This window comes from Eptatretus burgeri, chromosome 3 (genome assembly GCF_056783735.1).
Source record: "Eptatretus burgeri isolate ZD-2024b chromosome 3, Ebu_testis_v1, whole genome shotgun sequence".
Lineage (NCBI taxonomy): Eukaryota > Metazoa > Chordata > Myxini > Myxiniformes > Myxinidae > Eptatretus > Eptatretus burgeri.
In genome coordinates this window covers 18,391,497-18,403,996 of record NC_140963.1, presented here as the reverse complement: position 1 = coordinate 18,403,996, position 12,500 = coordinate 18,391,497, and the positions used below count along the sequence as shown (strand labels likewise).

The 12,500-nt window shown below is 45.5% G+C and overlaps 1 protein-coding gene across 4 annotated transcripts in view; it reads right to left on the bottom strand.

The window, feature by feature from the left end:
- Nucleotides 1-12,500, bottom strand: part of STK11IP (serine/threonine kinase 11 interacting protein) — a 107,357-nt gene that overhangs the window by 41,007 nt on the left and 53,850 nt on the right. For all 4 annotated transcript variants that reach the window (XM_085872550.1, XM_085872551.1, XM_085872552.1 and 1 more), the window contains 2 exons: nucleotides 11,796-12,007; nucleotides 6,527-6,637 (listed from right to left, as the gene is read on the bottom strand). In XM_085872550.1, coding sequence (XP_085728676.1) covers nucleotides 6,527-6,637; nucleotides 11,796-12,007 — 323 coding nt within the window. The remainder of the gene's footprint in view (nucleotides 1-6,526; nucleotides 6,638-11,795; nucleotides 12,008-12,500) is intronic.

Below are 12,500 nucleotides of genomic sequence, written 5' to 3'. Positions count from 1 at the left end.
CAGAACATAATGTTCGTATTACCAATGCTGTATAATTATTTGAGAGGTTTACACTTCTGGCACATTTTAACCAATTGCATTATGTACCTCTGGACTATGAACCGTACACATGGTACTCCCTGACCATGTCTTACACCTGTAAATGATAAACACTACTGATGATCTTTGGCAAATTACATCACATGGAAGAAATGTGAACTGAAAATTATGTCCTCTTTTTCCGTATGGCAGCTTGGCTGCCGAGTAGCTATCGTTTCTTGGAAGCACGGCTGTGCCGCCGATGCTGTGCCTCTCCACCAGTATCCTGGTACTCAATTCGCTGACCACGGAAGGATGACAGGCTGAACCAATCCCACCTGGGGTTAATTCAGCGGCCAACGGGGCTCAAACTCAAGACCCTAATATCCCAAGCCCACCACCATAACCGCTAAGCCAACCCCAGGCTATTTAAAATAGTTGATAATTTCTTCTCAAAAATCGGATACAACAGCAGTTAATCGCATTGTGTGTGAAGAGAGCCGACAGTTCCTGAACATTTACTCGCAAGAGTAGATTCATGAAATAAAAGGAAATACAAGGACAATTACACAGAGAATGGCAGAGAAGCACATATGCTTATTATCCAGATTCTACTAAACTTTAGGCATAGCCATTAATGTTCAATAAATGGTTAGATTTCAGAGGAACAAAAAAAAAAAATAATCATAATAATGTGTGCGTGTGTGTGTGCGTGCGTGCATGCGTAAGTTGCTGTTGTTGGCTGCTATCTCCACACGTGGGTGAGTTTCAAGAGGTGGAAAGGAGACCTAGCAGGACACAAATCTGCATACGTGCAAATCTGCACGAGTGCATACGAATCTGCAACTCAATTAACGGTGGGAAGTGCTTCTACAGAGTATTGACATGTCCAGGTGGTGTAACCCCTTACCTGGACAAATGGCCAAGCTTCTCCTTTGAAGGCCTACAGCCGAGACTCGGACATTAATGCATGCGCGGGAAGGGGGCGCAGTGGCGGAGGAGCACAACATGGGGTGGGGGGGCTGCACCAGGACAGCACAAGGGGCATTTATACTTGAACCCCACTACAAATACACGGGTACAACTTCTTAAAAGGAATACATTTAGTGGAAATAAATAAATATTTACAAAGGACAATAACTCAAAAGGTTAATGATAATAATAATGAAATAAATAAATCCTACCGTTGAGGCGCCTCTTTACACAGACTCAAATACAGACAAAGGGAACACAAAATAAAAAGAAAACCCTTCCTTTCAACTATTCTTGTACTTAGCTCGGCCCAAAGCTGGTCATTTGTGGAACTTGGAATCAAGGCGCTACTATTCGCACGTGCAGACGTGCACAGAATGGCACTTCTCTCGTAATGGGACAAACGCACGCCAGGCAATCTGCGAGCGGCACTCCACACCAAGGCTCAGAGCCCGAGTGTAACAGTTTCGTGTGCCGATCGTCCTCACCGACTCAACCAAGAGCTAAAGGCCAGCATCTTGCTTCACCACACGGGCCAAATTGCCTCAACACAAATTCAAGGATTGTGCCGTCCCTCTCGTTGCGTGCGCTCACCCTCCGCTTTCACCTCTCCAAACAACGCGCACCGTGCCTCTGCTCTGATCACGGCTCTCCAAAAAATGCTCAAGCCCTGAACTGACGCCTCTGACTCTCTTCCGAAATCAACTCTGCCTCATGCGTTCCTCACAATGACCTTGTGTATGCGCTCTGCCAATCTCTCGTCCTATTCAGTAGTATGATGCTCTCCCATGCCCTCTTCCTCTTCAAGAGTCACGCTTAACAATCCTCCACCTCTGGGGTGTGGCCTGCTCGCCTGAAACCCGGGAAGGCGGGGCTTCTGCCTGCTCGGCTGGCTTCCGAAATCACGCTCATCAATCATCCCTCGGGGGCGTGACTTCACCTGTTGTCACCCTTTGAAGGCGGGGCTTTCTGCCCGCTTGGCACGTTTCCTTGTTTTAGGGATGTGTTCCCCACCTTTATTGCCGATCTTGAAATATAAAAACATCGGGAAAAAAAAAATCAGAGGGGTGATGACATACTGAGGAACTTATTCTTACTCCCTCGCAAATTAACACCGCACCACCCTCTCGTGTGGTGACACGTAACACTTAAGCTCACAGGTTCCCTACTTACTCACATCGAGATGCCTCCTACAGATCCACGGACCAAGCAACTCTACACAATGTTATATTCCCCATTAAATTCCTCCATCTACCCCACAAACATAACAGTATTGACTCAGAGGGTTGAGTACTTATTGACACAAGACATTGCAGCTTTTCATTTTTAATTAATTAGTAAAAATTTCTAAAAACATGTCTTCACTTTATCATTATGGGGTACTTTGTGCACATCAGGGACAAAAAATTAATTTAATTAATTTTAAATTCAGGCTGCAACACAGCAAAATGTGACAAACGTCAAGGGGTGTGAATACTTTCTGAAGGCACTGTAGACTTATTCACATTTTATCTACATTTTTTCGCTTTATCCCATTGGGGTAGTTTGTGAAGACTCCACACGTCTGAAGTTTGATTTGAAAGCATCATGAAATAAGCTCAGATGGCATCAAAATGTGAAAACTTTGGAGGGGGAGGGGGGGTGAATACTTTTGCAGGCCACTGTATGCTCATGTTCCTATATTCCATCCCAATATATACCTGTCGACACATTAATTAAATAATTACAGTTAAATACTTGGCATCGAAAAAAAAATTCAACACGTATGTTGATCGCTTCCATTTGTTTAACTGCCCACTCACCTTCAATCACCTCCAGGTCAATTTTAAACCTATATTCATAAAACTTCACCAAATAGTGAAGTTTGTGGTCTGACAAAATTCTATTTATTTCTGAGGTCATAAGGTCATCATAACCAAAGGTCAACAAATTTTTTCAAATTTCTCAAATCCTCAATTTTCATCCAATTAATTTTGAAATTGAAACAGTAATTGCATATCAGATCAATGAATTCCAACAGCCAATTATTTTTATGGCCAAAAGGTCAACATAGGCCTAATTTTTCGGGCCAGCATTTTTCAAGTGATTCTTCACCATTGAGAGATCGTGCCAAAAACTATATAAATATATCATGATATCTTAAAAAGTTGTGGACGAGTTATGACAAAACTATGTGGATGAGTTGGATAGGTGAAAAGAACAAGCGGATTGGATTTTGGTTCAGATCCAGCCCATCAGTGGGATACAAAACGTGAACTGTTGAGTCTGGCGGAGGTATGTGCTCTACCAAGTGCAGTTCTGCTTTGTTCTGTTTTGTCAAGTGTCACTCTATGAGTGATTTTCTCATCATTTATTTGCTGGAACCTCAAAGATTAAGTCTATTTTATTAAAGCAATGTCATTCCTGTTCTTGAGGAAATTGTTAATCCAGCTATCGAACCTGCCTCGAAAACGACTTACTCTCACCTTAGACTAACTTAAGTGAGCAATTGAACTTAATAGAATACAGAATTCCTTTTGGTGGGCTTGGGATCTCAGGGTCCCGAGTTCAAATCCCGCTTGGCTGTTGAAATAACCCCAGGTGGAGTTGACTCAGCCTGTCGTCCTTCCGAGGTCGGCAAAATGAGTACCAGCTTGCTTGGATGATTGAGCCATTCGAGTATCCTGCGTCGGAGTGGTGACCCGTCCAGGATTGTGCCCAAGAGCCCAGGAGACTTCTTCAGCAGCACTGATGCTCTGTACAGAGTATGGTCCCAATGGATGGATGGAAGTCCTTTCATGTCCACTCGAGGAAGCGTAAGAGCAGAAACCGGCATCTCATGTCCTAACCTGACTGGAGTAATTGAAGGTAAATCATCGAAAGACGGTAAAAGCAGTGTTTATACATTGGTCAACCTGAAAAAGGATAATTTTACATCTTTATACCAACCCTTGGATATAATAATAAATAAAAAATTCAAACACAATAAAAAAGGCCTCAGTGATCAGGAAAAACATTTGGTATAGATTGGGACAGGAGGAGACTCATTGACCACTACATCATCGAGTCTGGGTTCAATCCCTGACAGCATAGGAACAAAATGTTCTCAGGATTGGGACATAAAGCTGACTGTACTTTGTGATACATTATAAACAACAACTTCACACTATTGGATATATTCATGATTCTGTCTTAACATTGATTCGCGACATTGTTTACAGGAATCCAAACACCTAAATCTCGAGCAACGACATTCTGTCAAGGATTTCTAACATATATATATATATATATATATATATATATATATATATATATATATATATATATATATATATACATACATATATACATATATATATATATATATATATATATATACATATACATATATACATATACATATATACATATACATACAGTGGGGAGAACAAGTATTTGATACACTGCCAATTTTGCAGGTTTTCCCACTTGCAAAGCATGTTGAGGTCTGTAATTTTTATCACAGGTACACATCAACTGTGAAAGACGGAATCTAGAAGAAAAATCGTGAAAATCACATTGTATGATTTTAAAATAATTAATTTGCATTTTATTGCATGAAATAAGTATTTGATACATCAGAAAAACAGAACTTAATATTTGGTACAGAAACCTTTGTTTGCAATTACAGAGATCAGACGTTTCCTGTAGTTCTTAACCAGGTTTGCACAGACTGCAGCAGAGATTTTGGCCCACTCCTCCATGCAGATCTTCTCCAGATCCTTCAGGTTTCGGGGCTGTCGCTGGGCAACACAGACTTTCAGCTCCTCCAAAGATTTTCTATTGGGTTCAGGTCTGGAGACTGGCTCGGCCACTCCAGGACCTTGAGATGCTTCTTACGGAGCCATTCCTTAGTTGCCCTGGCTGTGTGTTTCGGGTCGTTGTCATGCTGGAAGACCCAGCCACGCCCCATCTTCAATGCTCTTGTTGAGGGAAGGAGGTTGTTGGCCAAGATCTCGCGATACATGGCCCCATCCATCCTCCCCTCAATACGGTGCAGTCGTCCTGTCCCCTTTGCAGAAAAGCATCCCCAAAGAATGATGTTTCCACCTCCATGCTTCATGGTTGGGATGGTGTTCTTGGGATTGTACTCATCCTTCTTCTTCCTCCAAACACGGCGAGTGGAGTTTAAACCAAAAAGCTCTATTTTGGTCTCATCAGACCACATGACCTCCTCCCATTCCTCCTCTGGATCATCCAGATTGTCATTGGCAAACTTCAGACGGGCCTGGACATGTGCTGGCTTGAGCAGAGGGACCTTGCGTGCGCTGCAGGATTTTAATCCATGACGGCGTAGTGTGTTACTTATAGTTTTATTTGATACTGTGGTCCCAGCTCTTCAGGTCATTGACCAGGTCCTGCCATGTAGTTCTGGGCTGATCCCTCACCTTTGTCATGATCATTGAGACTCCACGAGGTGAGATCTTGCATGGAGCCCCAGACCGAGGGAGATTGACTGTTATCTTGAACATCTTCCATTTTCTAATAATTGCGCCAACAGTTGTTTCCTTCTCACCAAGCTGCTTGCCTATTGTCCTGTAGCCCATCCCAGCCTTGTGCAAGTCTACAATTTTGTCCCTGATACCCTTAGACAGCTCTCTGGTCTTGCCCATTGTGGAGAGGTTGGAGTCTGATTGATTGAGTGTTTTACAGCTGTCTTTTATGCAGATAACGAGTTCAAACAGGTGCAGTTAATACAGGTAATGAGTGGAGAATGGGAGGGTTTCTTAAAGACAAAACTAACAGGTCTGTGAGCTGGAATTCTTACTGGTTGGTAGGTGATCAAATACTTATTTCATGCAATAAAATGCAAATTAATTATTTAAAAATCATACAATGTGATTTTCAGGATTTTTGTTTTAGATTCCATCTTTTACAGTTGAAGTGTACCTATGATAAAAATTACAGACCTCTACGTGTTTTGTAAGTGGAAAAACCTGCAAAATCGGCAGTGTATCAAATACTTGTTCTCCCCACTGTATATATATATATATATATATATATATATATATATATATATATATATATATATATATATATATATATATATATATATATATATATATATATATATATATATATATATATATATATATATATATATATATATATATATATATATATATATATATATATATATATATATATATACATATATATATATATATATATATATATATATATATATATATATATATATATATATATATATATATACATATATATATACATATATATATATACATATATATATACATATATATATACACATACATATATATATACATATATACATATATATATATATATATATATATATATATATATATATATATATATATATATATATATATATATATATATATATATATATATATGTTTAATGCAACCATAAGTCCTTTTCTGGCTCAAAGCAAAGAAATCACATTTGCAAGTACTTTTGAATCAACATTCAGCAAAAGCTGCTTGTGTTTGAGTGAACACATCAATGCCAAAATCATTTCAATGTAATTAATACCTGCAATGCAGCCTGAGGATCGTCATCCAAGATTGCATATGTTCTTCGCTGCCAGTGACGGCGCAAGTATCTAAATTTAAGCTCGAGAGTCGGTGTGACCTTGTCCAAGTCCTGGTAAGAGAACAAAGATAAAATAAAACCTGAAAAATTGACCAAAGCCTTTTCAAAAAAGTAAAAACCATTCAAAGCAAGACACACACACAACAGAATCAAAAGATCATACAGTACAGTAATACGTGTTCACAAACATGGGAGAAGAATGCATTGAACAACTCATTTGCTTTCACAAATGACAATAAGTTATCACATGAATCTTCACCAACTCCACCCAATAATTTTGTTGCGAATTCACGCCCGCCGGCGTGCGGACGGCCACGTAACTCTGATCGCGGCACGTCGCCCACCGGACGGACAATTCAGTCATGACCCTCCGGGAACTATCGCCCGGAGTCAGTCACGGGTGGGCCTTTCGACCTCACCACAATCGGCCACCCGCGTAGGATAGAGTTGTTCGCTAAACTCGACCTACCTAAGTACCCACGCGGATGGTAAACCGGGCGATCGTACCTCGCCGCAGGTCGACTCCGGACACGAACCGCTTAAGCGGTCCGTTCCGTGCTACAGTGATAACCGAGCGGTGTTATCGTCGGCCTCGACGGTTCCGATTAATTATCGGGCACATTAAGCCCACTACGAACCCTTTACGTGAAGCAGGATGGAGGGTCAATAAAGAAAAGACGAAGCGAAACGGGAAAACAGTTCAACACAATGCACATTTATTCCGCGGCACACAGAAAGCACGTATATACAGCCACAATAATCAAAATGCACATATAAAGTGAAAGCAAGAGTTAAACCAAATACGCGTACACACGGCAACACTTATACAGTTCCACTTTACAGACGGCGCCAATACACATTCATTCGAAAGCAAAGGAAAGAAGCCACCCTCATAAACAAGGGGGCAGACGTGGCCCGTGGGCCTTTTTGGCGTGGGGCTTGGCAGACCGAACGAGTCCCACGAGACCGTTGCAGGTTACCTGCACCCTCGCGGTGCGATTGTGGGCGAGCTCTCTCCGGCGCTCCTTGTACGAACGCGCAGGTCCGCGCGACACAGCTGGCAGAGCGGCGCCTCCAGTCCGCGTCCCTCCCGCGACGTCCGGACTCTCTACCGACTGCAAGCTCCAACGAGCGGGTCGCTCTACGGACCGCTTCTCCAAGACCCAGACGGGCAGAAGACCATGAACCGCCAACTGACACTGACACTCTCACCGACCGCCCTGACCTGACCTCCTCCTCGCGGCGCCTCCGTGCGCCCTTTTATTTCCCCGGCACCCCACCCCTCCCTTTGCGGCACGCGGGGGGGGGGGGGAGGGGGAACATTCCACCAGAGAAATTGGGGCCGGAGTTGAGTTCCAACCGTCATTCTTGTTTACCAGAGAAATCGGGGTGGGAGTTGTTGTTGTTCCCCTTTTGTGTTCGTGGAGTTGTTGACGGTTGCTGGCGGAGTGGTGAGGATGGCGTGGTTGTTGAGAGGCAGGTTTGGTTGTGGTTGTTGTGAAGCGGCGTTGTGGTTGGTGGTTGTTGTGTGATGGCGGTTGAGACGTGGTTGGTTCAAAATAAAGATAGAACAGAAAAACGCCTAACTCAAAGCGTCGCAGCCCGAATGAATCACATAAATTCCCTCTGGACAACGGATTTGGGGCTAACTACACATGTACTTAGAGATATCTCACCTACGGGCCCGTCACTTAATTGAGTTGGGCCTCGACACTTAATTGCGCAGCAACATCACGGCAACCCGCAACCTGCGCGCCAGCGCGTCAATTCACAGCCGCGCACCTTTGGCGTGACGTCATGGCAGCTGTTCGCGTCCCTCGTCCCTCTTGGACGGTACCATCCGGCAGGGATTCACCCTCCTGCCGGATTCCAACCATACACGCAGCCATGACATCACCCGGCGCATAAAAAAAAACACAAGCCTCACGTCTCGAGGGGTTCCCCACGCACATGTGCTCTGCCCGTTTCAAAACACATGTGCTCTGCCCGTTTCAAAACACATGTGCTCTGCCCGTTCGAGCTTAACACACCCGCCCGCGTGGAGAACCCATCCGTCCGAATCCATAGTCCTGCCTAAACTTTGTCCGTCCGCGGAATCGGCAACATCTACCGCTGGCGTTTCCGGACCGGGCTTCACTCCCGCAAGCGAGCACGTGGCGGCCTCGTGCGTTGCACAGCACGGACCTCGCGCTCGCTGCTGGGTGAACCCGGCGCAGTGCCCAAAACATCTACGACCGCCACTCGGCTTTTGTCCCTCTGTCGCCGTTGTCGTCGCCATTCAACACACGCGCTCAAACTCCTGCGTGTTACAACGCTCACACTCCATTCCATCACATTCACACCGGGAGACGCGGCTGCGTGCACCCGCATGCCGACCGTCATCTCCCTTACACACAGCGACCTTACACACGCGGGGGCACTCACCCGCGGTGTCTCACTCACACACCGTGCCTCACTCCCACACGGCGTGCTGGGAAGCATGCATCTCGGCACACTTGCCACCACACCACTCACACACGGGGTCGCTTCCACACACGGGGGCGCACTCACACCTTGCACCTCCTCGATATATTCTTCACCAAGACATCCCCCAATTGTGCCTGAAGCCTGCCAATGCTCGCATAGTCATTCTGCCACGCCTGCCATGGCACATGCCGTGACCACGTGGCTTGAACCGGTGACTGGGAGCTCACGCCTCGTGCTGTTCCGTTAGTTGTGCTATTAATATCAGCCTGCTCCGTGCTGCGCTGAGGTGCGATCGCGCTGCCATTGCGCGACTCCGTTTGCTGGCAAAGTTCGTGCTCAAGCCGTTCCCACTGACCACAGTTAGTGGTGGGGTTATAATTATAAAAAGAACCGACCTGGGCCATAGATCCTACATTTCTACACATATACATTTCTACCCCTGGCACCCGCTCGCCTTGAGACGCCATCTTATTTCTCGTAAGGGGTTAATTTAAATTGCTCGTAGTTTGGAGGGAATCGGGGGTCGCTCCTCTCACCCCTGGACCGATTCTCTGTGAATTTAGCTTGGAGACGGGAGGGATTCGAATCCCACTCCCGGACACCAGTGTCGCGAATTCGCACCCGCCGGCGTGCGAACGGCCGCGTCACTCGATTCGCAACCACATCACCCACCGGACGGACAATTCAGTCGTGACCCTCCGGGAACTATCGCCCGGAGCCAGTCACGGGTGGGCCTTTCGACCTCACCACAATCGTGCCAATCGGCCACCCGCGTAGAATAGGGTTGTTCGCCAAACTCGACCTACCTAAGTACCCACGCAGATGGTAAACCGGGCGATCGTACCTCGCCGCAGGTCGACTCCGGACACGAACCGCTTAAGCGGTCCGTTCCGTGCTACAGTGATAACCGAGCGGTTTTTACGTCGGCCTTGACGGTTCCGATTAATTACCGGGCGCAATAAGCCCACTACGAACCCTTTACATGAAGCAGGATGGAGGGTCAATAAAGAAAAGACGAAGCGAAACGGTAAAACAGTTCAACACAATGCACATTTATTCCGCGGAACATGGAAAGCACGTATATACAGCCACAATAATCAAAATGCACAGATAGCAGTTACAACAAAAGAAACAATGACGCAGAGTTACTACCGACCGCGCACACACGGCAACACTTATAGTTTTACTTTACAGATGGCGCCAACACACATTTACTCAAAAGCAAAGGAAAGAAGCCACCCTCATAGATAAGGGGGCAGACGGGCCTGTAGGCCAATATGCGCGCGTGACCTGAAGGAGCGGCCAGGTCCACGAGACCGGGTGGGTCCTACCCGCGTCCTCGTGACGCATTGGCGGACGAGCCGCAGATGTGGCCGCGTGGCTGTGCCTCGACTCCATTCTCCTTGGCATGTTTCGTTGGCACGACATTTGGAGTGGGGTGAGAACGGGGCCCCCTTGTTGCACTATCTCAGCGCGGGGGAAAGGGGGAATTGGTGATGCCCTGGGGGAGGAGAATGGCTGGCTGGCTTGGGTCCCAACGACGAGCGATCTCACACCGCGACCTCGTCGCCGACCGCCGTCCTTCTCGCCTCGGACCCGAGCTCCTTTGCCTCTTCCCGCAACACTCCTCAGCCGACTGCAGAACCCAACTCTGACTTCACCACTCAACTCCACTCTCTGCCACACCGATGACTTGACTCACTCTGCCCTGCCGACACACACTGCTACTGCCACACTCTGCTCTCCAACCAAAAACTGACTCTGCCTTGCGCTCGTCTTCTTATAGGCTGGCAGGAGAAAACAATATGCAAATTTCCGGATCAGGATGACTTCGGGGGCGGAGCCACGCTCGCCAATTGGAAGGAGGAAAAGTGGGCGTGAACCTCCCGTGATCCTAGAATTTGCATATGTGGATTTCACACAGACGAGCCTGGAGGCGGGGCCAAGCCGCTTCGCGCTTGCTAATTGGATGGATCAGAAGTGGGCGTGTCGCGTTCTTGATCCGAATTGTCCCTCGGAAAGGATGCTATTTGCACTCGTGGCTCCGTGCATATCTTGAACGAGCCCAAGACAGCCCGACGCTCAGTGTTCACAGGTGGTGCGGGAATGGCCGTAGAAGGAGAGAGGTGAGGGTGGTGGAGGGTTTATCGGTGGTGGTTTGATGGTTATGGCGGTTGAGACGTGGTTGGTTCAAAATAAAGATAGAACAGAAAAACGGCTATCTCAAAGTGTCGCAGCCCGAATGAATCACATAAATTCCCTCTAAACAACGGGTTTGTGGCTAACTACACATGTACTTCGAGATATCTCACCTTCGGGCCCTTCATGGTGTAATGCAAATTTCCACAGCCGTAACAATATATATAAAATAATCACTGTAGCTATTAGAATTTTAACATGTGGCAATATGCATGTGATCCTTCCTTAGCATCAAGAATGGCATCCTTAGCAATCAAGACGCCAATGCCTAGTTCACTATCACAGCCTTCAAAAGGTTTGAAGTTTAGCTGGTTTCAAAAATGCTAAATTTGAAGGTGTATCTTGATTCCTTCTTTCAATTGTCGGTGTTACTGTTTGGAAGCATTTATAATTGCACGCAACTCCAATTTTTCTTTATTCTCAATGCGAAGTGCAACAAACATTATTGCAAGTAAAACAAAATCTAGGTGATTACAAAAGAAACAGTCGAGCTTCCGAAGTAACGAAGTACTCAAAAATTGCAGCGAAGAGAGAAATTACTCACAGCAGTGGTGTCATCAATTTTGCCTGAATGGGCCTCAAGCAAGTTACTCAACTCGTGCATGGCTAGAAGGCGAGCACGATTGGGCTCCTGCTCCACAATGCCTGTACGTCGAATAGTAAGGAACACAGTACTGTTGGAATTTTTGTCTTGCTCACCATCACCCACAGCTTCCTCCCCAAGCACCCTTACCAAACAGGGCTGGCTCAGACACTCTAGAAAAGAGAACAAGAAATGGTCACATTGAATTCTCACATATTTACCTCTGTCTCACACGATAGGAGCAGCTTGTATCGGCTAACATACAAGATAATGATGACGTCAGTGGTTGCTATCAGCAGTAAAACTCTCAATAATGTTCTTTGTTACTGAATACTCAACGTCAGTTCAACTATGTCATTCCTTCAAAATAAATTTCCCAGAGTTTGAAACTCGGTGTTAACCTTCGGATGATGGAAATTGGTTCACTTTGTCCCTGAAGCTGTAGGATAATATTTGCGACATATTGTTTTGCTTTTAATCAACAAAAGTAGTTACTTTTCTTACTTTTTAAGCATTTGCAACATTTTTGCGTTTCCACTCAGTTGGTTGGTCGACTGCTCCAGAAACCGAGTGCTTGCATTACGTTATAAAAAAAATAAAATAAATCAACTTCATTACACATATAGGTTTCACTGCAATAACGACATGCATTGAACGATGAGCAGA